The sequence below is a fragment of the Carassius auratus genome, unplaced genomic scaffold, assembly GCF_003368295.1.
Source record: "Carassius auratus strain Wakin unplaced genomic scaffold, ASM336829v1 scaf_tig00003633, whole genome shotgun sequence".
Classification (NCBI taxonomy): domain Eukaryota; kingdom Metazoa; phylum Chordata; class Actinopteri; order Cypriniformes; family Cyprinidae; genus Carassius; species Carassius auratus.
This window is the reverse complement of record NW_020523535.1, coordinates 156,602-183,658: the sequence shown is the minus strand read 5'-3', so window position 1 is coordinate 183,658 and position 27,057 is coordinate 156,602. Positions and strand designations below refer to the sequence as shown.

At 37.8% G+C, this 27,057-nt stretch overlaps 2 protein-coding genes across 7 annotated transcripts; both read left to right on the top strand.

Moving 5' to 3' along the window:
• Positions 1–19: 19 nt before the first annotated feature.
• Positions 20–11,037, top strand: LOC113070262 (ladinin-1-like). 4 transcript variants are annotated; one of them, XM_026243491.1, is made up of 14 exons: positions 20–260; positions 1,076–1,201; positions 2,239–2,551; positions 4,807–4,859; positions 5,052–5,220; positions 6,455–6,541; positions 6,832–6,875; positions 8,144–8,186; positions 8,276–8,319; positions 8,404–8,470; positions 9,396–9,524; positions 9,601–9,720; positions 10,120–10,204; positions 10,286–11,037. In XM_026243491.1, exons 1-13 carry the CDS (start codon positions 223–225, stop codon positions 10,192–10,194), a joined length of 1,308 nt encoding a protein of 435 aa, XP_026099276.1. In that variant the 5' UTR covers positions 20–222; the 3' UTR covers positions 10,195–10,204; positions 10,286–11,037. The 4 variants fall into 4 exon arrangements, with proteins under 4 accessions (XP_026099276.1, XP_026099277.1, XP_026099273.1 ...); XM_026243492.1 differs by having other exon boundaries at positions 10,120–10,227; positions 10,322–11,037; XM_026243489.1 differs by having other exon boundaries at positions 22–260; positions 10,322–11,037.
• Positions 11,038–12,248: 1,211 nt separating this feature from the next.
• LOC113070261 (troponin T, cardiac muscle isoforms-like) lies at positions 12,249–26,729 on the top strand. 3 transcript variants are annotated; one of them, XM_026243485.1, is made up of 15 exons: positions 12,279–12,342; positions 12,547–12,585; positions 12,958–12,968; positions 13,443–13,508; positions 15,548–15,598; positions 16,659–16,685; positions 17,093–17,117; positions 17,210–17,273; positions 18,460–18,576; positions 18,882–18,959; positions 19,043–19,150; positions 19,784–19,893; positions 20,324–20,414; positions 20,600–20,640; positions 26,518–26,729. In XM_026243485.1, exons 2-15 carry the CDS (start codon positions 12,554–12,556, stop codon positions 26,549–26,551), a joined length of 855 nt encoding a protein of 284 aa, XP_026099270.1. In that variant the 5' UTR covers positions 12,279–12,342; positions 12,547–12,553; the 3' UTR covers positions 26,552–26,729. The 3 variants fall into 3 exon arrangements, with proteins under 3 accessions (XP_026099272.1, XP_026099270.1, XP_026099271.1); XM_026243487.1 differs by lacking the exon at positions 13,443–13,508 and having other exon boundaries at positions 12,249–12,342; XM_026243486.1 differs by lacking the exons at positions 12,279–12,342; positions 12,958–12,968 and having other exon boundaries at positions 12,547–12,583; positions 13,478–13,508.
• Positions 26,730–27,057: the final 328 nt, after the last annotated feature.

Here is a 27,057-nt window from a genome sequence, read left to right as displayed (position 1 = left end):
TTGTGATTGTCTCTCTTCTTCGTCCACACACGCAGCTGCTCAAAGGTTTTAACACGATGTCCGCGTCGTGGACAACATAGATACAGTCTCAAGCCTGAAGATGATGATGCTGGTCACGTGACGCGCCTCTGCTGAAGGTGCGGGTAAAGGTAAAGGTGACACACCGCGAAGAGCGCGACACTTCACACTCTCCAGCCGACTGCAACACGACGACACACAATAATGTCTATTAGCCGGAAAAACTGGTCTGCTTTGTCAACGTAAGTAGACTGAAATATATACGTAGCGTTTATTTTGTCTGATCTGAACGGTTTTGCAGTCTCTGACAGGTTACAGAAGCGCAGGTGTCAGTGTTTATTATTTTGTTATCAATCCCTGTGCTATGGATTTTTGAACTGAGAAGTATCCGAACTATAACCGAGGTGTCTACGTTTTTATTTATTCGTTCAAAATTGTGTGAATAAAAAAAATATATATATACTATTAAAAAAAAGAAAATGTATAATCGTCATCCATTGCATTTTGGATGCCAGTTATTTGACTGAAATTAAAGCTGAATGTCTGGACATGCACTTGTGATTATTTTGACAGTGCAATGCACTCATATTGAAAGTAATGTCACGCTTTCAGATTGAAGGAAATTAGTTTCCTTTAACCAAAACAGTGCTTGAAGAACCAGTTTAATGCACAATGAAACACTGTTTTCAAACTGAAATACAATAGTCCACCTCTGGGGTATATCATCGAGACCTTTGATCGTTATGCATCTTCTCATACTTTCAGAAAGACTGACGGGATGGATTTCAGTCGTCAGCAGCTCAGAGCGTCCCTGCCATTTCTTTCCTTTTGCCTCCGTGTGTTCAATGAAAACAGTTTGAATTAAATGCTTTTATAATGAAAGTGGTTGGAGCCAAAAGTTCCAATGTTTTTAAAGCTTCCAGGCGACATGGGCAAAATAATATTTTGGGGATGCGGTAGTATAAGACGATCTACCTTTCTACCTCTCGTTTACCATCAGTGTTCACAGAAAAGTGGAGTGCTGAAAAGCGTAGGTTTCTTTGTGTTTGATCTTCAGGCTGGCTCGACAGTGGACTGTGGAGGATGAGGAAGAGGTGGAGAGAGAGAGGAGGAGGAAGATAAGGGAGTCTACAGCAGACACGGATGAAAGTCCCACTGAAGAGACCAAACCACAAACCAGTAGGTGCGAGATCAAAAAAGCACAGAATTACAGAGAAAACCCAACTTTAGACAACATTAAAGGTGGATTTATGCTCACTCTTTCCACTTCAAATTGCTTAAGACCCGTAATGGTCTTGAGACTCAGTGATATATATATATCAAATTTATGCAAATATAGTGTTAAATATTTGCATGAAGCAATTGACCTCTCAGAACATAACGATGAGCGCTTTAGAGTGCTTTAGATAAAGGTTTATGGTATCATAAAAGCAAATATGAATAGGATCTACATGTAATGCTGTAATTTGGTCTCATAATACAATATGTGGACACTGCCCATGTTCATCAAGAAAAGCAGTTTGCACCAAAATAAGAAGCTTGTCTGATTAACAAGTTAAGTTTACAAGTATAGTTTGGTCTGATGGCCGGCTGGCAGAAATGGGTGATGAATCTATCAAAGTACAAAGTACTTTAAAAGTACAAAGACGATGGAATTCAGACAGGAGAACGGGAAGAAAGATCATGCCAGTTTACTAGTGCTGTCATCTCTGTGTAAAAACCCTTGTGAAAAGAATTTGTACAGAATGTAAACAAATGCATAATTACAATTATATTTAAATGATTCAATAGAAATGACATTAAAGTATTTTCTCATCAGTGCTTGTTGGTAAATGCATCAGTACACTTAAACCATATTTCAAAGACAACAGAAGTGATTCTGAGATTACATTTAAGGATGTACTAAAGTGGTTCAAAAACAGCACTCTGGAGTTAAGTTCAGCTAACTGCATTTAACATACATTTAAACTATCATACATTTTCATTGAATCTCAATTTAGTGTCCGAAAACAATACATTCAGTTTACACTTATATTCTTTGAAAGCATATTATTTCTGTAATAAGTCGTCGTTCTAAAAGTATCCTGAAGTGTACTTATTTTTCACAAGATTGTAACCCCTTGAAGTCTTAAACCCCGTATGAATGCATGAAAGTCGATTTTTAAAAGCCATCGTGGTGTCAAAACTGGAAACGACGTCTCACTAATATACTGTTTCCAGTGTTGGCGGTCCTGCTGATGCTGGCGACTCTGGTGGGGACTCCGGTGGCGGTCTGGCCCAGCTGCAGCTGGACTTTGTGGAGATGCTTCGAGTCCGTGACGAACGGCGCAGGATGAGGCACGTTGAAACCCTGAGGAAGAGTAAGGAGGAAGATGATGGATGCAGAGAGAGCGGCCCGGATAAGGAGCCCCGTGTGGAGCTGCTGGGGGAACAGCAGGACGAGGAACTCTTCGAGAGCGTGCAGCGCTGCGTGGAGACCTTCATGTCTCCAGATCCTCCCTCCAACCCCACAGACTCAGAGACACAGGAGAAGGTAGGAAGACATGGGTTCTCAATCTACAGAGGTTCTTCCGTGTGATGTGATGCTTTTAGAGGAAGCACCCCATCACTACACATATTCAGACTCGTCCTAATCAAAAGGCATCTGCTCATCAGTTCATTATTCATATTCATATAAGAAACTTCAGTACATGAAATAATAGATAACGGAGACGTCCAAACTATGTACTGCTAGGGTGACTCCAGGATATTGGAAAGCCAGACAATCCTAGTTTCTGTAAATTAATTTAAAGCTGCGTTCTCTAAGGTTCTCATGGAACCAATAAATTGACATGCGAATTCCAGTTGATCATGACTTCCAATTGATTATGATTTTTACTTAACTTTTATAGTACCTAATAAGATATTTGAGATCTTGGCATAGATAGAAAAATGCATTTTGATTATAGAATTTCCTACGGAGCCCCGCACATGACATGCAGGAAAAAAATATTAGGCTAAATTGTGTGCACGATTTACTAATTCGTTCCCTCAATGTAGTAAAATGTGCACACGATTACTATTTAGTTCCCTCGATTTATAAATTGTGTGCACAATTCAGTAAATCGAGTGAATGCAGTAGTAAATCGTGGGAACGCAATAGTAATCGTTTGCATGTTTTAGTACATTGAGGGAACGAATTAGTAAATCGTGCACACTATTTTTTTCTTTTTTTGCATGTCATGTGTGGGGCTCTGTAATTTCCCACTGAGTTTCAGGATTTTATTAATTGCCATGACTTTCCAGGTCTAGAAAAGTCTTGTCTCGTCTCGTAAACACCACTTGATCAAATCTTATTTTAAGGGAGAGGAAAAGTCTCTTTGAGATTTTAGAATTAAAAATGTTGTTATTTGAATAGAAATTCAAGAGAAATTTAAGGTAAACTATTTCACTCGCTATCTGCACTGGCTGTAACTTTTATGCTTACAGTATTAGTGTATCACTGTAGACTTACTTAACATGTTATCAGTAATGTTAACTTAACTTCTACTGGAATCAACGTGCAGTGTCATACAGCATTTTAAATCCTTCATTTACTGGCTGTACTATTGGGCTTGGCACGGAACAAATACTTTGTCATTAAGAACAATTTACTTCTTTATAAATCACTTTAAACATTTGTTATTATTTTGGCGTGGAATATTCTTTGCAAAAGTTGTAACATGAACAGAGAACTTGTTTTCGTTTGATATGGTTATGCATCAGTTCTCACAGCAGGGGAACATCGATGCTGCAAATGACACTGTAGCATTACCCATTAGGTGTTATATATAGTAAGACAGTGAGAGTGAATGGGTCTTGTTGCATCGAGTTCACGCTCTCAGCATCTCATTGTGTTTGTCATTCACAGACGTGTTCTCTAAGTCAAAATGAACTTGTTGGATGAACATGTTTTGCAGTGGTTTAATCACAAAATCTCCCCTCCGTTGCTTTGTAAGTTGTCAGTTCTGCGCAGTGTAAATCTGACAGGTTTCATCATGTGGCTAGGGGTCGGAGGTCATCTGCTTGCTCTAAGTTTTCTCCGTTGTTTGAGTGTGTAATTAATCATCTACAGATTTAACAGAAAGAGCCGCGGGAGGCCCAGTCTCGCTTACACACACCTTCAGGGCCTCCGCAGGAGAGAACATGAAGTCATCTGACCCACTTCTGAAGCCTGGCGTCACTAATGGGAGCGCTTTATGAGCAAAGATCAATTCTCAAGTGCTGAAGAACTATTAAAGGACCCAAATAAATCTATTCAAATGTTTTCACTGTAATAATGAATCTGTAGTTTGAATTATGTATCTGCTTATGTTTGTTCCAATCATCAGCCACTTACAGTATGTCAGCCAATAATTGTAAATGTGTTATTGATCTTTAATCAAATGTGTTATTGACTGAAATTCAAACTACGGAATTCTTTAAGATTTTCTCAGAAATAGTTTGGAAATATGGTTTCAGTTTGAGGTTGGTGGCATGACCAATATCTTAGTGGTGTAGGCCTACAGTACAGTGCAAAGGTTTGATTTTATTAACTAATGCTTTTATTGAGCAAGGACACAACACATGCATCAGTAAAGACATAATATAGTAATATAACACATATAATGCTGATTAGGATTTCTATTTCAGATAAACGGTGTTCTCTTAAAAGCTTCGTTTTGTTCTTTCCATTCATAAAAAACCAATTGGAATCAGAATTACAAAATTATTAATATAAATATTTATTAATATTTCACAATTTATTTTTTATTTTTTGTCTGTTTATAGCAAAAAAATGGAGGCACGAACCAAGATTCAAAGGCATCCCGAAAGTTTGTGAGGTACTACATTTCTAACTATTCTAAACATTTGAATTAGCCTTTGGGCTCACAGTAGTGTATTATTTCCATAGCTGGAGAATTTTTTTTATTATTACTGGATAATCAGATCTGTTTGCAGTTGCTGACTATGATAAAGAAAGCACAATCTTTGCCCTGCTAAAATGATATCATACTGTCGTTCTCTTTTATCAGCTCTCTCTCCGTCTCCTTTGATAAGAGTCCCACATCACCCTCAGCCACCAGCAGACTGGTTTCTCCTCTGAGCCCCAAGTCTCCGCCCCCTCAGTCTCCGAGGGCGGAGTCACCTCACAGCCCCGCCCACTCTGGCTCGATGAGCCCCACACCGAACGGAGACACAGAGGTGAGACAGCCGCAGATGCACACAAACAGCACTGCTGTCTTGTTTAGCGTAGATTCAGTTGCACTTTATGTTACAGTATGTGTTCTTACCTAAGAAAGTATTGGATAATATAAGCTAACTTTATGGGTTAGAGTTTAGGGGTAGGTAGTTGTTACCCAGATTTTGCAATTACTAAAACAAGTACATAGTATGTACAGGCGGAACATGAGAGTATGACAATAGTTTCCCTACAAACAGTACTATGGTGATACCATGGTACATTGACATATATATGTACCAGTGGCATTTATATAGCACTTTAAAGAATAGTATAATATTGCCTTTGTACTAAAGAAGAATGATGTTAGGGCTCCCTCTAGAGGAACATTTATGTTATGACAATTACTGTTATACTTGTCAAAAAAAGCGGGAAATTTTCACAGATATGATATATAATAAATGGGACCATATACATTGAAAAAAAGTGTATGATTTAGTTTAACACAGTTTCCACTCAAATTTCATAGTTACTTACAAAGAAATGGCACTGGATTAAATGTGAAATAGTATTTTCTTATTAAAAACTCTCATATTTGTCTTATGCCAGCAATTTAAGTAAAAGTTTCCATTCAAATAACATTGAATTGAACATGAGATTTTGAAGAAGAAAAAATGAAATAGTACTTTCTTATAAAACAGGAAGCAATCATCTTCGTTTTATTTACAACTTTGAAGTCTTTTTTATCTTTATTTTTCTACTGAGATTTTTTTTTTTTTAAGTAGGATTGACTTTGTAATTATTTGTGAAGTTATCAGCAATCTCTGAGTGAATGTTTCAATAAATGACAAATAACACATTTAATTAAATATTAAATTCTGAAGTAGAAAGACTGAAATAGCATTTTCTTTTGAAAATACTTTGTTTTTGTTTTTTTTAACAAACAAACTTTTTTAACAAAGAGTGTTTAAAACAAATTTGCACCCAGAAATTGCTAGTAAATCTCACAAATAATTAAAAAGTAACAGTAAAAAAACAAACTGAATTAAAGATGAAATCTTGACTGCAGATAAAATATGCTTGTCATTCCTCTAACGGCTAATCACATTCTGTACACAGATGTCTGTTAATTTTTTTATTCCAGAATAATATTGGTCAATTCTAGAGATCTAAAAGACTTCATTTATTGTTAATTCATTATGCATTCTCTCACAGTTTCTCCTCTCACTGCCTTCTTTTATTTGCATGTGTGCACAGACACATGAAAATGGGTCACCGAGTAATTTCGAACCAACTGTGAAACCTGCGTTCACACGGCAGAGCTCCAGAACGATGTCCTTCAGGGTAAAGCTCTCGTTTGAATACATAAATACACCAGATAATTAAGGATGAGAGTCGAGATGTTACATAACACAGTGGTAACATTTGTATTTCATGTGGACTGAATATACTGTCACATTTGCTTTTGTCAATAACCTTATATGATAGTGATGCATCATAATCAGCTTTCATTATTTATGCCATGTGCTGTCAGGACTCATTTGTTAAATATTTGACTAACTCAACACACACACACACACACACACACAGACAGACTGTACTGCTTTGTGCCTGAGTGTCATTATCCGTTTCAGATGATGAAGAAGAAGGAGGAAGAAGACATGCCGTTACAGAGAAGGTACTGATAAACACAAAGATTTACCGTATTTTCCGGACTATAAGTTGCACTTTTTTTCATAGTTTGGCTGGACCTGCAAATTATAGTAAGGTGCAACTTATTTATCAACATTAATTTGACATGAACCGAGAGAAATAAACCAATATAAAACATTACCGCCTACAGCCACGAGAGGGCGCTCTATGCTGCTCAGTTCTCCTGCAGTCTACACTGAAAACATAGAGCGCCCTCTCGTGGCTGGAGACGGTAATGTTTTCTCTTGGTTCTAAATAAATGCGACTTATATTCCAGTGCGACTTATATATGTTTTTTTCCTCATCATGACGGATTTTTGGACTGATGCGACTTATACGCGGGTGCGACTTATAGTCCGAAAAATACAAAATCATTGTTATAATAATCTTTAAAGAAGTGCATATATTTTGATGTGTTGACTAACATACTAAAGCGCATAAAGTAAAGGACTCGATTAGAATTTAAACTGCAGCATGTTATTCAAGATTATATTTTAAATCAAGTTAATAGCCAAGTTAATATATTTTAAATCTTTGACACCGCAACTTCATCATTACCAATGTGCAATTTTATATGTTTAGATACATGACGTTCATTTTAATAGAAAAGGACATAAAATAATATTTTAGTTTACCATAAACGCTTGCCAGGTATATTTGGCATTACATTTTAGGCTTATTTCAAAAACTGAAATTACTTCTAAACACGTACTTAAGTCCTACTTAAATGAGTTTATAAAAAACACGGGTTCAGTTGACTGCATTTATTGTACATTTAAACTGTAATACATTTTAATTTAATTGCAAGTGACATGCAATTTAATTTGATTCAACAGTAGTTCACAATTCACCTCCAACAATGTTCTGCTGATGAAAACATTTACAGTACATCTTCAAGAAAGCTTTTAGTTTTGCATTTTATGCACAATGAATGACCTAAAGAAAATATGATTGTTTTCTGAATTCGATTCATGTTTATATGTAAAAAGGTACAAATCATTGCAAAGCAGCTTCAGAGAAAATGAAAGTTTCTACAATAAATTTTAGGAGTATTAATCAGTGGAAAAGTACAGTACACGCATTAACTCGGTCTAAAAATCCCACCAAGAAACTTATTTCCATAGACTCTTTCTATACTTTAGAGTTTGTTTGATGTTTTCCAAACTAGCATAATCTTAGTTTTGCTTCCAATTTACAACAGTACTGTATAAATGACAGCAATCTGTGTTGACTAATATCCAAACTGATCCACAGTGCAAGTGTGCGGATTGCAGCGAAGAGCTTCGAATCCAGTAAGGTAAAACTATCACAGACAGATCTGCTATAAACACACACACACACACAGCCCGGTCTCCGTCTCACACTGATCAATGTTCTGGCCCACAGAGCTCCAGCCAGGAGGAGGAGCAGCAGAGCCTGTTTCAGAGAAAGTGAGAGTGTTTGTATGAGCAGGTTTACAGCTTCAGTAACATGAGCTTGTGTTGAATGAACTGCTGTCTGTGCTGTTTCACAAGCTCCCGCCAGAGGCTGTCATCCCACGCCATTCAGGAGAAAATGGAACGACTGGCTCAAGCCTCACAGGTCTGAGTCTCCACAAAGTTCATCTGAAACGATTTAAAAAATAAATAAATGCATTATAGATAAAAATGCATTTCTGCTGTTTTTTATTTTGTGAGAACTATGTTTGAAAATCAGGCAGCAGAAAGTCTTACATTCATAAAGACATTGCACAGTATATAATGTTGCATACACTGCAAAAAAGAAAAAAAAGGATATCTTCCTCAGTATTTTTGTTCGGCTTTCTAATAAATGTATCTATAGACATTCGTAAACCAAGATACATTTACTCAAGATGCAAACTGAAGATTTCTGAGTATCTGCTTAAAAATAAAAATCTTTCAGTGAGGTATTAAAACCTTTTCATTTGAATTAAGTAGACTGTTCTGAGCCCATTGGCAAATGTTTGTTCTTGTTTTAATCATAACCTCACTTTATCTGCTCATTTTGCATCTCTGGTAAATATATCTCGATGTTTCATCTTTGATTTGGACATTTGCATTGGAAAACGAGACACAAATACAGAGAAAGAACAGAACTTTCTTTGTGATCAGAAGGTACAGGTGAATACATTCACATCGTTTTTGTTAGAAGCAGAGTAATTCAAGTAATTCAACTTTCTTCGTTCTTCGATCTGTTGGATGTTGTATTTTCAATTCAGAGACCATACTGACATATTCTGTCCAGTTTATTCCTTACATTTTCCTAAAAAAAGCTCTTTAAAGTCTTACATTTGCCTTTATAAAAGCTGCAGAAACCCTGAAACTGTTACAAGAAAATAAACCTATAACATTAAAGGTTGTTATTTTCAAACAAATAAAAAGTTGCTCATTGAATCAGTTGTTGAAAGAGTTTTAGGCCCATTATTTTGTGATCAGCACCAGATACTGCTGAACGTGTGGAAAACAGAATCACGCTTGACAAATATACCGCTCTGTCTAACTTTTAGAAATGGGAAATCTCCAAATCCCCAGCGGTCCACAAGACGGTGTGTTTAGCGGACGAGGTGCAGAGGAAGAGGGAGCTGTTTGAGAAGGAGCAGGAGGGATCCGACAGAAGCCACATGTTCTCCAGACAGGTGAGAAGCGCTTCATCTCTTCACCTCTCCCAACTGACCTTTCAATCATTTCTTAACATCACTGACCTTGTTTCAGGAATTCCGCAGCTTTTCTTCGGGGATCTCTGATCGAATTAATCGCTGGGTTCAGAAAAAACCATTTCCTGAGTCATCATCCTCCTCATCTCCATCTTCAGCATCATCCCATAGTCCTTTGGTAAGTGCTGCTTTATGTAGGCATGAGCTTACATTTCTCCTTTTCTGTGTTTCATAATTTTTTTGTTAATTGTATCACACCACTGTTCTTCTCCAGGCTTCGGCTTGGTGGCAGTATTTCACTTTGCACCGAGCCTGTTCGCTCCCTCATTTGACCTTGTTAGTCATCACACAAATATGTGTAGTGTTTTTACATCATTTTGCATCATATATATATATTTAACCCTTCAAACAAGAGAATTTAGACACTTTCTTTATGCGGTGTATCAATCCATATTTTGGAGTTTAAGTCTTGAGGTGCTGATGGCTTGTTGTGTCCCGTGTGATGTGGAAGACTTGACCTGAATGTGTTAAAAGCTTAATAAAACACATAATCACGCTCTCATTTGTTTCTGCTCAGGATCTGAGACACGTGAACATCTCCATTAAGAAGAGTTTGTTCGAAAGAGGACAAGACCAGGAGGACCACAAGTGACACTCTCAAAGTAACACAGTGATTGTAGATAATGTGTGCATGTTCATTTGAACAAATCACTGCATTCAGTTGTTTTGTTCCTGCATTACAGCTCTAATGAGATTCATTTCGTAACGTATCTCTGCAGTTTCTGAAGATTTTGAAGGAAGCGCGATCGACTCTTTCAGACGCTCCACGGACTGTCTCTAAACTCCCTCTCCTTCTGCTTCTTTACGTTGGCTGATTCCTCAGCACTTTTAAGGCCTAGGACTGATCGACGTTATTCGGGTATATTCAAGGCTTACGTTATTGGTTGTGAATGTGTGTATTAATGGATTGAGGAGTGTAGCAGGACTGTATCATGGGGTCTTTACACAGAAACTGAACATCCCGGGGTTTATCAGACATACAGCTTCTCTGTGTCGGTGCCAGACACTCCTCTGCCATGTAGCGTGATATCTGTGCTGTTGATAAGTAAGTTATTCAGAGAAAGAGACATAATCTGTGACCTCATCTGTAACTCATAACAGTCCGAGGTACAACTGTAATATCATGAATGTCTGTTTCAGTGAAGCGACTGGAAGTAAGCTTGATAATTCATTTGTTATGTGCTGAAGCTCTCATATATTCTCACTGCTGCTGTTTCAACTTGCCGGAGACTTGAGTCATGAAAAGGAAATGTCATTTAGATGTAATCTTAGTAGTGAAATGTGTCCTATCAAGCCCTTTGAAAACTGACTCCAATCCATTCCAACTCAATCAAAGCCAATTTTGTTCTGTTTTTTTGCTGAACGAGCTGTCATGTAATTATCTTTTGCCCTGAAGGGTTATGCTGTTGACAAATACAATTTTTATACCAGTGGATGTTGTCTCATGTTTTCAAATGATGCAGGCTTATGAGGATGAGAACTTGTGTATTTAGTTGTATAAACAACAACAACAATAGTAATGTAATATTACATTATAATTATAATATTGGTAAAATAATATAATTATAATAAATATATGTGGCTATGTTGTCTTATGTTTTCAGTAATGATATGGTAAAATAATGTAATTATAATTAAATAAATATTATAATATATTAAATATTATATAATATATTAAATAGTATGTAAAATATTATATTATATATTAAATATATTAAATATAATATATTACATATAAATATTTTCAATGAATTAATAAAAAAAAAACTATTGTTAATACTAAAAACTCATGTTTTCAGTAACGATATGCTAGAAGAAACATATTTCATGTTGTACAAAAATAATGTTTAAATGATATATACTTTAAAGGTATCTGACTATGAAAATAAAATTAATGCATTTAGCAGACGCTTTCATCCAAAGCGACTTAAAGTGCATTCAGGCTATAAATTTTTACATATCATGTGTTCCCGGGGAATCGAACCCACAACCTTGTGCTTGATAACGCGATGCTCTACCACTTGAGCTACAGGAACACTAATAAGAAATATATTTTAAATAAGAAATATATTTTATGATATTTTTTTTCAAAATAGTAACAAAAATGTTAATCATTAATACTATTTTCTCATTAATACTAATACAATTAATACTATATTATTGCTATTACTATTAACATTAATATTTCCTACATTTTAGTTCTGTATTACATGAATATTAAAGTGTCTCTCTCGATCAACCATCTAGTAACCATCCAACGCACATTAGCAACCGCATAGAGCATCAAACAAAGGCCGAAAAACTTAAAATAAATGCAAAAAAAGGTTTTAATAAAAATACAACATGAAGGTATTCAAACAACCTAAGGCCTAAGTTCAAACTAAGCTTGAAAGCTTGTATTAAACCTTCCATCCTAGCTGGACTAAACTGTAGATGTGAACGTGTTTGTGTGAGTGAGATCTGGAATGGTAAGCATACTGCCATGAAGTGAGTCAGACTAACAGTCCCTCGTGTTATCAGAGACACGTCTAAGAGACATTAGCCATCGCCATTCTCTGCTTCATAACAATGACAGCTGCCTTTTAGGGAGTGTTTGCTCGACTGTTCTCCACTTATCTCTGAGGGTAAAAATAACCACAATGAGCTCCAGCATATGAGATCGTATAAGAATCAAGAGGAGAGGCAGAGCTCGCCTCTGGGACAGACAGCCTTCCTTCACACATCTCTGCTGCTATATCAGGTAAGAGCATTGTGTGTCATGTAGTATACTACGGATGTATTACCTACAGAACAACGCATGCATAATAGCACAACAAAGTTCATTTCAAATAAGAATAAATAAATAAAAAATATATATTTTTAGAATGTTTAGAAAAACAAAAATGTGTGTTTTTGGATCATTTGTGATTATTCTTTTAAAAGTTTTATATCATTTTTATTTCAGAGTAAAAATGTCAGACAACGAAGAAGTGGAGGAGTACGAGTAAGTGTTCCTGTTCATTGTTCAATAATCATCCATCCATCCAATCATCCAGTGGCAAATTGGTCTCTTACGATATTTATTTTCTAGTAATATACATTTTTTATATATATATATATATATATATATATATATATATATATATATATATATATATATATATATATATATATATATATATATATATATATATATAAGACTACTGTGTGTAGTACACTGTGATAACTGTGTACTACATACAGTGCTATAGGTTATTTTAATAGCATCCGCTTATCATCTGATAATATATTTGATCTGAGAGTTCAGGCAGCTGTTGGGAAGGGACTTGAGCTATGAACAATGGAAATAACAGCACTATTCTGTCTTGTTCTCTAGGGAGCAGGAGGGTAAGTCTTGTGTTTCCAAATATTTCTCTCATACCTCCACTGTAAACACAAATAAGTCATAAATATTGGCCTTGCAGCTACATAGTTTTAGAAAAGTGAAGTGGCCGACTACATTATACTTCAATAAAACCTTCAAAAATACCAGTTGATCAGGTTTTCTGCACTTCATGCGTTACACCTTTCAGATTGAAAACAAATAATCAAATATTCTGACATTTAATTGCGGTTGGAAAATATGGTGACCCGTCACGTAGATTTACGAGCTCGAACGCTTAGCTTTTCTCGTGATTTGCATCAGTTATGTTTATTCTGCTTGTCAGAAACATCACACATGGATTAAAGCAGAAGGTTCTGAAGCATCTGCACATCATCACTAATCCATTACTGTCTCTCAGTGTGAACAGACCTCCTAGCTTCCATCTCTGTGATGTGTTTTTGTTTGTTTACTCACCTAACCGGCATGATGTGACTTAGAGGTGCAAGAGGAGGTGCAGGAGGAGGCGCAGGAGGAGGAGCAGGAGGAGGCGCAGCATGAGGAAGGTACTTACTGCTTACAAGCCATTCACAAACACTAAAAAATACTACAGTAGCATGGTTATAGCCTATTTTCGGATATATATATATATATATATATATATATATATATATATATATATATATATATATATACATATATATACCATGGTATTCTGTGAGTAAATACAATAGTACAGTATATTCAAACAATTTTGCATGAATAAGAGAGCTGTTGTTTTGAGGTTGCCTCACTGCCGATGTTCCCACCAGCAGCACGACTGTGACTGTGTTAATAAAGATGCCTTCACATTAGGAAAACTGTAGGATAAAAAGAGACACTGGTTAATCAAAAATAAAACAACTATAATAGCAACCGCTCCCATAAAGACACTCAGCGCGGCAAATTCACACGCCCCAATTTAAAATATGAGCGAAATCCTTGTGGGGAACTTTCTCGTCCCTACTTAAAACTCCCAATCGCGCAGATTCTTATTGCAATGTCTGATTTTGCTTGCAAATTAATCTGAGCAACAGGAAATTTATTAAAAACAAGAAGAGAAAGTTTACTGAAATTTAGGCAGAAATTCGTGGGCCAAAAAGGTTCGTTGTCCATACTACAGAGATTTATGAAACACAGCTTACACTAAAGTTATTGCAGTTTTCTGTTGGTCAACATCAGTGTTGCCAAGTCCTTGGTTTTCTCATTGAATTGGACTATTTTTATACTATTTCCTGGGAGTCTGCCCATTGAAGCGAAACCCCCCGTCCCCCTGGAACATTTCAACCTTGATGGAACCCCCTGGAAGGAGGTTTTGACCCCTGGAGTTAGGGTTGGGCGGCGGACGATGTCTACAGTGAAGCATCGCGATGAACGATGACATCGGCGGGGGGCGGGGGTCTGCCCAAAGCATGAATCCTTATATATTTCACTTAACACATAAACAGAGTAAGCAGATGACTAAGGAGGATGGCGAATGTCACGATGTCGGCTCAATATCAAGACGTCTATCGGACCAACCCTACTCGATAGCCAACTGGACTGGTTTTATTACGCAGTGGCATGTTTCAATGGGGTTAATTTGTGTGACCAATATGAAAATTAGCTAAATCTGTGTAGGGAAAATTTTCACTCTTATTCACTCTATTGGATTTCACTTACAAAATTTTACAGAGCGACAGTTTGAGATGAGCGAAAGCTACGTTTTGCACCCCATTACAAAGTGTGGATTTAGCTGAAAATGTGCAGGCATACAGTATTTACCATTGTTCAGTGAATGTCCAGTCATTTCAACAGGAATCCACACGGCTGGGAATTTCACACAGATTTCACTCGTTCAATTATGTGATGTAAATTTGCCACAATTACAAAAAAGTAAGCTACTTGGTTTGAAAGCAACTTCGGGCGAGCCGTGCTTATGTCACTACACTATCGACAATTGACAAGGGACCCTTTCTGCCCAACAAATTTTACTAATGTTTTTAGATAATCTTGTAATTTTTTTAGACAGATTTTTTTTTTTCATTGGTGAAGTGAATAATTCAAAAAGTATTCACATAAAAAAGTATTCATGCAAAATTAACATTCTAACAACAATCCGCATTGTGTTAAGTTTTCAAATATTGCTGGGTGAATCAGATTTGAGGAAAGGAACTAACCCGGAGTACGGTATTACCATCTACAATACTTTGGTCCGGGTGGTCTGACTTCAGATATGCCGGCACATTTATATCATAGACAACAGTTGTGCGGCTGGGCAGAGACATGTGTATTGCTGTGTGTAAGTGTGTAACCATCTGAGAGATTTGAGGTATGAGTGATCTAACAAGCCTGCCATCAGTACCCATCATGCCCAGGCTGGTATACAGCTCCCTGGCCCACGGGGAATTAACTCACATCTTCCAAATAACTTCATCACACACTCTTACACATGTACTTCTGGTAGAGTTTGTATTTTTGGAATTGCCAAAAGGAATTGTTATGTAATTTGACACCTAATGAATGGAAACGAATGATTCATAATTCACGGTAATGCTAACCACATCCGTCCTCCAACCTTCTCCAGAGGCTCATGAGGAGGAAGCAGGAGAACAGGAAGAGACCACTCAGGATCATGGTGAGACCCTCAGTTTGACCGCAAACCCCTCCAGAGCTACATAGCCCAAAACAACCAGCTTGTGAATACTGACAGCTTTGCCAGAAAATGTAACAAATCATGAACTTACAATTTAAATTGGAAAAGAAACAGATTATTGATTTGTTCCAATAACATTAGCAAGCGAAGACAATTCAGAGTTCTGCTGAGAAGTGTTTCCATTCATTCATTCATTTAAATTAAATACGCTACTGAAAAAAATCAAAAATAGATCTTGGTCAATAAACAAATCAATAAAAATGATGAGATCATGAAGAGTTCTTAAAAAAAAAAAAGAAAGAAAAAAAAAAGAAACTATTATTAATTTAAGTAATTTGCAGTATTACAGTACAGAATTTCTCAAAAATGATGGCATATTCTCTTGGACAAAAAAAAAAAAAATATATATATATATATATATATTATATATATGCCACCATTTTCCAAAAGTAATTTGTATATTTGTATTATTTCAAATAAAACAGTTTTTAGGTGAGAAGTAAAAAAACATGGAAAAACGGTATTATATTTTGAAGCAAAGTAACCCCCCCCCCCCAATTAACCCATTCAGTCTCAAATAAAGTGAATGTAGTAAAATACACTGAAACTACAGTTTGACCTGTCATCATAATACTTTTTAAAACGAGTGTTTTAAATGCTAAATATTTAATTGAAATCTATATAAAATCTACTTTGTCCAACTTCCTGCAAACTTCACATCTGTTAAGTGTTAAACAAGAAACAAATTACTATTTTTTTTCCAAAATATATTATTTTCTGTTCTATACAGATGAAAAAATGTTATTTGTGTTTGTTTTTGCTGTTATATAGTTAGAAATGAATCCCCAGCTGTTGCATTTCTATTTTAGTTTTCTGTTTATCATTTAATTGAACTCTACTCTTATGTTGAGATGAAGTGATGAGTGTTTGGTATGTGACGGCACATTTTCCCGTTATCAGTCTCTATTTTTGCCCCTCTGTTTTCTGTGGGACCGTCAGTGATGCAGAATACCCATAACCTCCTTTCCTTTCCCTCCTTTAGATGGCGAAGAAGACACCGAAGATGGAGGTGGTACTGTATTTGGTCTTTATTGCACTTCAAAGACAGGAAACCTGAGATTTATAGCTCTGAAGTAATTGTCTGAAACATGTAGAAACCTGTGTGATGACACACACCCTTCTGGATAACTGTATCTTCAAATCTTTAGATCATCCCAAATCCTCTTGTGATAACATTCATTCCATCAGAAATAAGACATCTGTATACCGTTTATAATCTCGTCCCTAGATTTAATGACACATTCTTCTTCACCTGTAACCGTCTGCTATTGTGCAATAACTGCCATGAGAGCACAAAGACAAGATATCTTTAATCAGACATTACTTTTTTAGAATGAATTAATAAAAAAAAAGTATTTTTAAAAAGTCCCTCATAACTTTGAATAACTTCTGTTGTTTGTGTGGTTGATTCTTCAGAAGAGGCGAAACCCAAATTCCTAAAGTAAGTTTAAATGAATAACCATGGATTGGTTTTAGCTTTTTATTTTAAAGATCAGATACAGAAGTTTGACACATCATCATTATATTTTCCAGACCATTTATGTTGCCGAACCTGGTGCCCCCAAAGATTCCAGATGGAGAACGAGTTGATTTTGATGTGAGTACAATTACCAGACCAGACCCGCAGCACCCTTAAACTGTCTTATGGCATTTGTCTTTTAATAACCATGCCATCACTTTCACATTATAAGCATATTTGCCATATTATTTCAGAACTGAAATGGATTCTACAAGTTATTTTCTTATTAATAATGGATGTCAAACCACTCTAGAATGTCAGGTCAAGTCAACTGTATACATAACAGCTTTACAGTATTAAAACGGTAAATACAGTGTCTATAATGCAAGAGGACAATAGTAAATTGCAATGCAATAATTAAATACAGTAAAAATGTAGTAAAAAAAAGATTACAAAAAATAAATACAATTCTTTAATGAATAGAAACTTAAAAATAGCAGCAATCAATCAAAGCCGTCATTGCTTTATTAATCCAAATATTAATTCCTTTCATAATAAGAATAATAATAATAAAATATGAAATTTTTTAAATGGTGGGATTTGTCATATAACAGATATTATGAAATATTAGATAATAAAATATAACAACATAATAATAAATATTATGTTTATAATAAAAAAAATAACAAAAAAAATTATCATTTAATATCTGTAAACTATATTTATAATTGTATAATTACTGTAATATATATTTTTTAGCATTTTAAATATCCGGGGTAATTTCTAAAGCAATTCAGCCTGGGCTCTGTCTCATTTTTTAACTTTTTACCTAAATTCAGACACATTTTCTTTTCTTTTATCTTTTTTTTTTTTTTACACCAAAAATACGCATGTATGAGTTTTAATATGATCCCCTTTCACATTGTAATACCAGTAAATTTCTGTAAAATGATCGTAACGATTTTACCAATAAATACAAAAATGCACTGTTGACACATCAGGGCCAGTTGCGTAAACACAGCCACAATGTTACGACTGTGTCTTAAGAACGAGTTTGACTAACTAGCAGTTAGCCAGAAGACAATCAGTCTCACTTTTCTTTTTGAAGTACTAAAATACCCTGACCAATGAAAACATGCATTGTAAGATTTGTAGAAACCAGAAATTCTATGAATTCAACAGAATGTTTGACTGAACACAGAAACTTCAAGATGCAAATTACTGAAACCTTTCAGCTTTTGATTGATGCTTTTGTATACCTGCACATTTTGTCAGGCAAACTATCTTGGTCTCAATCTCAAATGCCACATGTTCTCCCCCTCAGGACATCCATCGTAAACGTATGGAGAAAGACCTGAATGAGCTCCAGACTCTGATTGAAGCTCACTTTGAAAGCCGTAAGAAGGAGGAGGAGGAACTCATCAGTCTTAAAGACAGGATTGTGAGTGAGCAACGTTGTCCTGTTACATCACAGCTGCTTATTACCATGTCAACAGACTCGTGAATTAATCATAAATTAATTAATCCCTAAAGACAGAGAAAAATTATAAATATGCAATCATTAGGGCAAACATGTCACCCAGAGGAAAAATATTCCAACAGGGTCAGTTCAAGCCTGGATGAGCCTGAAAAAGGAGTTACCAGACATTAAGTGTCTAATCTATCAGCTCTGTTATTTTCTAGAATAAACGTCCCCATAAGCTGTTGTTGAGTGATCTGTGAGTTGTAATGTGAGTGATTGTGCAGGAGAAACGGCGCTCGGAGCGAGCGGAGCAGCAGAGGATCCGCAGCGAGCGCGACAGGGAACGACAGAGGCGTCTGGAGGTGAGCGCAAGGGGTTTCTGGGACCACACACTGATGGACATTACTGTAGCTTTACAAATCCTTTCCTCTTTTCAAATGTTCAGGAGGAAAGAGCTCGCAAGGAGGAAGAGGAAGCCAAAAAGAGAGCGGAGGACGATGCCAAGAAGAAGAAGACGCTCACCAGTCTGCACTTCGGTGGTTACATGCAGAAGGTCAGAGATGAGAGACGAGACAGTATGATAAAGACAGAGACATTTCTCAGTTTAGTGACATAAATCAAACAATATTTTAAAAAAATAAAATAAAGGCCATGTCAGAGATGAAGATTCAATTTTCTACTTGACTGGGATGGCTTTTAAAAATGTTATGTAATTAAAAGCATTTAAATCATTAGCTATGGCACTTCTGAAACATATTTCTAAAATTCACATAATATGCATTGTTTAACAACTATCATAATTTACACTATTGTACAAGTTTTTTTTTTTTTGGAAACAAAATCATTACATTGTTAAAAAAAATATTCACTGTTATCAAAAAAAATAAATATTTTTTACATAATTTATTTGAAGTAAATTAAATTAAATTAAAAAAAAAAAAATATATATATATATATTTTTTTTTTTTCAAATAAATTATGTAAAAAAAAAAAGATCACAGTTTCCACAAAGTATAACTGTGTTTAACATTGATGATATTTTTTCTTGAGTAGGAAATCAGCAAATTAGAATGATTAGCATTTTAAAATATACACACTAAAAAGGTAAAAAGGAAATACATCATCGAGTATCAATGCTTTATTAAAACACACTGTCAATACTGTTGTCTCTGATGCTGTTTTGCAGATAGAGAGACGGAGTGGAAAGAAACAGACTGAGAGAGAGAAGAAGAAGAAGATTCTTAGTGATCGCCGCAAATCTTTGGACATCGACAATGCCAGCGACTCTGCTCTCAGGTTTGAGGAGTGATTGTTAATATAACTCATTAATATGGCACAACAAGCACAAACTCATGGAAATTGGCTCGTTGGCAATTTAGCGCCAACGTGTAGCACCGTTGTGCTTCGGGCGTCCCGAGTTCGAGTCCCAACTTGTGGACCTTTACCGATCCTCTTTACAGTTCACTTCCTGTCAAGGCAGCGATGCCAAAAAATAAGTTTTGGTTACCATACGAAAAAAATCTGAATATACTTTTTCATCCATTTTTTTTTAATGACATGATGGTGCATGATGACAGAACTGTAATGTTTATAGTGTTCTGAAAATTATTATTATTATTATTTTTACCAATCTTTAACTTTAGTAATAGAATTCCATAGACTAAATAATTAAATAAAGTAATTCAGTGATATAAAACAATGCTACTTTCTCTTTCTTTTTCATCAGGGAGAAAGCAAAGGAACTGTGGAGCTGGATGCGTCAACTGGAAGCAGAGAAGTTTGAGTTACAGTACCAGTTTACCAAACAGAAATATGAGGTCAGCTCAAGTCAACATGACATCCCAAATGACCCTGTTTTGGTCTCAGTGTATATGAATCATCACTGCATGTTATATAAATGTAATATCTTGCATTGCTCCGAGCACACATAACTCATTCATCACAATCTCATAATCCTGTGTTCGCTGAGTTTTAGTGTTTTTGATTGCGGATCTCTCTACAGATCAATGTCCTGAGGAACAGAGTCAGTGACCACCAGAAAACGTGAGTTCATCTGTGTCTGTCCCAACATGATTTCATTAGAAAGCTATTTTACGAGATGTTGATTTCGTATTAATTCACCCAGTTATATGGCAACGCACATGGAATAAACACCCCGTCATTTAACCAGCTGTGTTCACATGCACTAATGTCAGCAAACAGAATATATTCACGCACAGTTTCCGTGCAGTGCGTTAAGATTTGGAGAAAGCCACCGGGAATGATGTCACTGGAGCTACCGTGAGAATAACTGCTGTTTTTGCCTTGACGACATCTGAAAAGCTAACACTTATGTAAGACTAGGGCTGGGTGATAAAACATAACGATAATTACCTCCATCTAATTACACAAGTTTCTTAATGTTCATGTTCGTAATGCACTATGCAAATATTAGTAAGACACCAAAATGAAAGCCAGTTTTAGCCAAAATAACTCTGCAGGGCAATTTTTTTTTTTTTTTTTTTTGCATTTTGACTGGGATTGTGTCTATTTCATGCACACAACATAAATGAACCACAACAATAGTTTGGCAAGCGTTTTTTGTTAGCCCTTTAAGTCTGATTTAAATGTAATTTGGATCAATTGAGGAGTTTACAAAAAGGCTTTTCAGTCTGACTGAGCCATCAGTTCAGTTATTAACTGATAATGTGGGTGCATGTAAATAATATAGCTATACTGTGGTGTTAGCAGATTACACAAAAACAATAACAATAATAATAATAATAAAAATAAAATATGTATGGGATCATACAAATTTATAAGAATTACCCACCAACTCATCAAAACGTAAAATAGATTAATTGTATTACTAAATGTTGAGCTCTCTACTCATCATTGAATCTGCATGCAGATAAAAAATCTTGGCACTCAGAAGGTTGGCAAGTTGGTGTTTGTTCTCCACTAAAATGAATCTGGCATTTCCCAGAGTTTGGTATAGGTTTTTTTTTTTTTCTTTGTTTACCCTGTTATACTTCCCAGAGGGCTTTCTCATTCAAACCAAGCTGACTCATCCGCTCCTGCCCCAGGCATGTAACACAGACACAGTCTTTGTGAAAGCTGATCAGAGTGTCAGTGCTGTCAGCTGGCTGAGCTGCTTCTGCAGCAGAAAACGACTGTGGGTGTCAGAACTAAAGAGCTTGAGGGCATGGAGGTTTGGGCTGCAATCTGCTGCTGCAAAATCTGCATTCACCCGTGCATGTCCAGCACTGATCTCAGTCATGTGATTACTAAATCAGCAGAGAAAGAAGATCTGTACTAAAACCTTGTAAGCTGCCTGTTCATACAGTATTTAAGACATCAGTGCACTCTCATATCTTAAAAAAAAAATGCATTTCAGCCAAATGTAAGGGTGCATTCAGTAGTTTTTCAGCTAGCATCAGCATTAAACAATGCTTTTTAATACTATCAGCATGAGTTATGTAAATTACAGTGAGTACTGCTGACATAATCACTCTCTTCCCTGTCTTAAAAAAGCAACTTTAGCGTCACTACTCTTGCCACTCAGATTTTCTCCGTCACCTAACGTTTCCATATTGTTTTTGACGTAGGTCATGTTTATGCTTGTTTTGTGATTTCGGAGCTTCTGCTTCTTCGAGCGCACATGCAATGATTCTCCCATTCTCACTGCTCGTACGTGGCGATAATAAGTGTTCGTTCATCATGAAAGCATAGTTTGGATGAAAACCGGGAGGCTTGAGACTGTCCCATTGACTGCCGAGTATATTACACTGTCAAGGTCCAGAGAAGTATGAAGGACATCGTCAGAATAGTCCATCTGCCATCAGTGGTTCAACCGTAACGCTATAAAGTGACGAGAATACTTTATGTACGTGGAGTAAACAAAAATAATGACTTTATTCAACAATTCGTTAAATTAAATCACTATAGATAAGTGTATATGTGACCCATTACAAATAAATGTTTTTGTTTTCAGTGGTTTTTGCATGTACTTCAACAGGAGAAAACAAGCAAACAGCAAAATGAACATACACCAGGAATAAAATAAACAAGCCTACAACAAATATGTTTGTTTAAACAAGAAAAAAATTATAAAAACTTTGGCCACACCACAAGTTCAAGGAAACAGACTTGAAAGCGCATTATGTTTGTTTCTTTATTTTTACAAAGCCATAGTTCCTTTTCAGGAACTCGAGCTGCGTCGAGCGCTTTGGGGAACGTCCCTGGGGAACGACGTGACCGACCCTGAATATCGTGTGGAATCTGTCCAGCGGAAGGGCATGACGTCACGGAGCGGGGTGATGTAGCGACCAGGAAGCTATAAAAATTATAAAAACTTTGGCCACACCACAAGTTCAAGGAAACAGACTTGAAAGCGCATTATGTTTGTTTCTTTATTTTTACAAAGACATAGTTCCTTTTCAGGAACTCGAGCTGCGTCGAGCGCTTTGGGGAACGTCCCTGGGGAACGACGTGACCGACTCTGAATATCGTGTGCAATCTGTCCAACGGAAGGGCATGACGTCACGGAGCGGGCTTCAGCTTCGCGTCTGTCAGCAAGCGCTCTGTGTGTGCATTTCAAAAGTCTGTCCCGTTGGTCCTATTTATTGTTGTCTGTCCCTTAGCCATTAAAAAGATCGCTAAAACAGCTCAATATGCCTAAAGTAAAGAAAAAGACCAAACATACAAAGGGCCATTCCAAGCCACGTTATAGATTGTGTGTTCCTCCCTGCCCTCGCTACATTACGAGTGGGGATACACACAGTCTGTGCGTGTCTTGCCTGGGATCGAAGCACGCTGAGTCGACTCTCGAGGGGGCCGACTGTCCGCATTGTGAACGATTGCCAATGCGGACACTTCGATCCCGGTGGGCTCTCTTTGAGGAGGGAGCCTTCACCAGCGTTCCTTGCAGTGCTGGCCCCGCTTCTGCTGAGGCAGAGTGGCTGCTGCACTCGTGGGGATCACAGGTGGAACTGTCAGAGGGAATGGAGACGGGCCAGCCCTTATCTCCTTCCTCATCTGCCAGATCCGGCGCCCAAACCCTGGGTTCGGAAGAACACTCGTCGGTTTCTTCCCCCCAGGGTGAGGGATCAGCTCTTCACCTCTCTTCCTCCGAGGAGGTCGATGTGGAGACTGTTGCTGGGGATTCGCCACCCCTGTCGCCCCAGTATGAGAAGCTTTTGGAGGTGGTGACGCGCAAAGTATATAAATGAAAAATCTAATGGCCTGCTGAAAAACAAACTGAGCCGCAGAGAAGCAAACTAGATGAACACTTTCTGCGGCCGAGGCAACCACCTCCACGTCGGAGCCTTCCATATTTTCCCGATCGCCACGATGAAATATCAAGATCGTGGAACCACCCTTATTCGACCCGCCTCTTAGGCCCCGATTCACTATATTATGGCAACGTGATGGGGCTGGGAGAGCGGGGTTATAGAGCGATGCCACGGGTCGAACAGACGTTCACGGGCTATCAGTCACCCGTCTCGGCATCGTGTCTAAAGGCTCCGACATTGCCCACTAAGCCTCTTTGAGTTGCATCATTGCTAGTGGGCAATAGTTATGTGGCAGCAGGTCAGGCTGGGGCTTGCCTTCACACTATGGCAGTCCTACAAGCTTATCAAGCTGACCTACTAGGAGATATCGATGAGGGAGAGGGGATCAAGTCTGAAGATATTGAAGAGCTCAGGAAGACCACTGATCTCTCCCTCCGCGCCACTAAAGAGACCGCTCATGCAATTGGGTGGTCTATGGCAGCCTTAGTGGCCGCGGAGAGGCATTTATGGCTGACCCTGTCAGAGATAAAAGAAAGAGACAGGGTCTGCCTCCTGGACGCCCCGCTTCAAGCCTCGGGCCTGTTTGGCGACACAGTCAACACTGTCATCGACAGGTTCAAAGAGGCATGCAAACAGGCGGCGGCGTTCCAGAGTTTCCTCCCTCATCGCTCTCGTGGTGCATCTGGGCGGGAGATCACCACACCACATACTGGCTCTTCATATCGGGAAGCACAAAAACAGAGTGTCGCCGCTTGTGCTCCCCCACGACGGGACCGAGGGCCTCAGCGACGCTCTGAGTTGGGGGCTTCTAGGGCTAAGCCTGATTTAAGAACAGTCATCGAAGCCCGGAAGTCCTCGACGAAAAGATCCTGACGCCAGGATCCAGAGGGTAGCCCCTACTGGGGTAGAGCATGGTCCACCTCATTATACGGTGCCCGCCTCACTTCAGTACCCTCAGGAGGTCGGTCTGCCATCCCTGCCAGAGTTTCAGGGCGCAGTGGCCTTCAGCGAGTGCTGCTCCCAGTTACTTCCGCCCGTGAGCGCAGCGGAGCTGGGATGCTTGCCGCCCCTTCGGAGGCCTCTTACAACAGAGGTCAGTCTCGAGAGACTGATTCCCTTAGTAGATTATTTAGCAGCGTGGAAGCTAATGCCAAATATATCTCATTGGGTCCTGCGTACAATAGAAAAAGGCTATTGCATTCAGTTCGGTCATCCACCACCGAAGTTCAACGGGGTTACACCGACTGTGGTCGGCCCCCGGCAGGCTCTAGTCTCGCTCCTCGACGGCTCTCCGTGGGAGATACCGATCAGGACAGACCTACTCTCACAGGCGCAAGGCACGATAATTCACCCTCGCCTGGAGTTGTGGAAACTGTGGGTTTGAGCTGGTCTCTCAACCGAGAGAGTCTCTCAACCACGTACACCTTAAAGGTGGCGGTCATAGCTGCTTTCCATGTCCCTATTAATGATCAGTCAGTGGGTAGACACACCCCCTAGTTACACGTTTCCTCCGCGGTGCGCTGAGGCTGAGACCTCGAGTACGGTTCCCTCTGTTACACCACAACCTATCGTACTGTAGGCCTTCTGTCCTCTTCCCTTTCGGGAGCCAGACCAAGAGAAGCTAAACTGTATGTGTCCAGTGCGGGCACTGGATGCATACGTCCACAGAGCTGCCCTGTGGAGAAAATCCGACCAATTGCTTGTTTGTTACGGTCCTACTAACAAGGGTTCTCCTGCCACCAAGCAGACCCTAAGTCGTTGGATAGTCGAGGCTATCAACGTCTCCTATGAGTCCTCTGGTCTTCCCCCTCCTTTTGGGGCCAAGGCTCACTCTACTCGGGGTATAGCGGCCTCTAAGGCCTTCTCAGCAGGTGTGTCCCTCTTGGACATCTGCAACGCTGCGGGGTGGTCCACGCCCTCTACATTTGTCAGATTTTACGATCTTGATGTGCAAGCCACTCCGGGCTCTTCTGTTCTCCCACCTTAGCTGTACTCTTCGGATACACACTAGGAAGGGATTTGGAAGTCTGGCAGCGTTGGTATATCGTTCCCCAAAGCGCTCGACGCAGCTCGAGTTCCTGAAAAGGAACGACTCAAGGTTACGTATGTAACCCTAGTTCTTTGAAGGAACGAGGGTTACATACGTAACCTTGAGTCGATTTGTTTATTGTGAATATGCATACTTAAAAGTAAACCCTTTACAGTTTCAATGATGTCAGATTATTTTATTTTTTTCCGCTTTGATAAGGATAATATCCGGATAATATCACATACTCTATTTATAGTATTGATATAGGCGAATGTTTAGAACGAATACCATTATAATTTGTTTTATTTTAGAATTGTATTTATAGTTTTGGAATTTTTTTTTTATAGCTACTTATAATTTCTGATTTTACCGTACTCTGTTTCTGAATACCACTAAAATGTAAAGGATTTGCTTACAAATTATAGGTGATAATAATTATAAATTTTATTTTTTTTGTGCTTCTTATCAGAAGACTGTTCTGGTGTTAGCTTATACAAATATATAATAATTTCTATTAGCTCTGAGGTCATATGCTAGTGCACTCCTAATGTGGCAAACAAATCCTGCTTTGCAGATGTGAGCTAAACTAAAGGCTGTTGGCTATATTTCCTTCTACAGGTCAAAGAGAACCAAGAGGGGCCTCAGGAAGTGACTGCTGTGTGGAAAGACAAACTGGACTCCTCTCAAACCCACAGAGATCATGAAGAGAGCCGTGTATACTACTTTACAGATTCTGTTGCTTTTATTTAGTCCTCGCTGAATAAACACAGTAGATTTTGACTGAACAATTAAACAAAAATAATAAAAATGAGAAAATGTAGCAGCAAAAATGTATTTGATAATTTGTGTAGGTCTGCAAAACTTTTAATAATAATTCAATTTATAAAATTATTTTTCTTAAGCAAGAATGCATTAAATCAAAATTTCTAATTCAAATGCTACTCTTTTGAACTTTATATTCATCAAGGAATCTTAATTATAATTATAATTATATATATATATATATATATATATATATATATATATACACACACACACACACAGTGGGGCTCGAAAGTTTGGGCACCCTTTGCAGATTCTGTGAAAATGCGAGTAATTTTCAAAAAATAAGAGAGATCATACTAAATGCATGTTATATTTTATTTAGTACTGTCCTGA

Bases quoted from the DNA above. Each gene is read 5' to 3' on its own strand.
- LOC113070262 (XM_026243491.1), top strand. From the start codon at position 223: ATGTCTATTAGCCGGAAAAACTGGTCTGCTTTGTCAAC. The intron at 2,552-4,806 runs GTAGGAAGACAT...GTCTGTTTATAG, and splicing joins ACTCAGAGACACAGGAGAAG to CAAAAAAATGGAGGCACGAA. The intron at 4,860-5,051 runs GTACTACATTTC...CTCTTTTATCAG, and splicing joins GCATCCCGAAAGTTTGTGAG to CTCTCTCTCCGTCTCCTTTG.
- LOC113070261 (XM_026243485.1), top strand. From the start codon at position 12,554: ATGTCAGACAACGAAGAAGTGGAGGAGTACGA. The intron at 17,118-17,209 runs GTAAGTTTAAAT...TATATTTTCCAG, and splicing joins GCGAAACCCAAATTCCTAAA to ACCATTTATGTTGCCGAACC. The intron at 20,415-20,599 runs GTCAGCTCAAGT...ATCTCTCTACAG, and splicing joins TTACCAAACAGAAATATGAG to ATCAATGTCCTGAGGAACAG.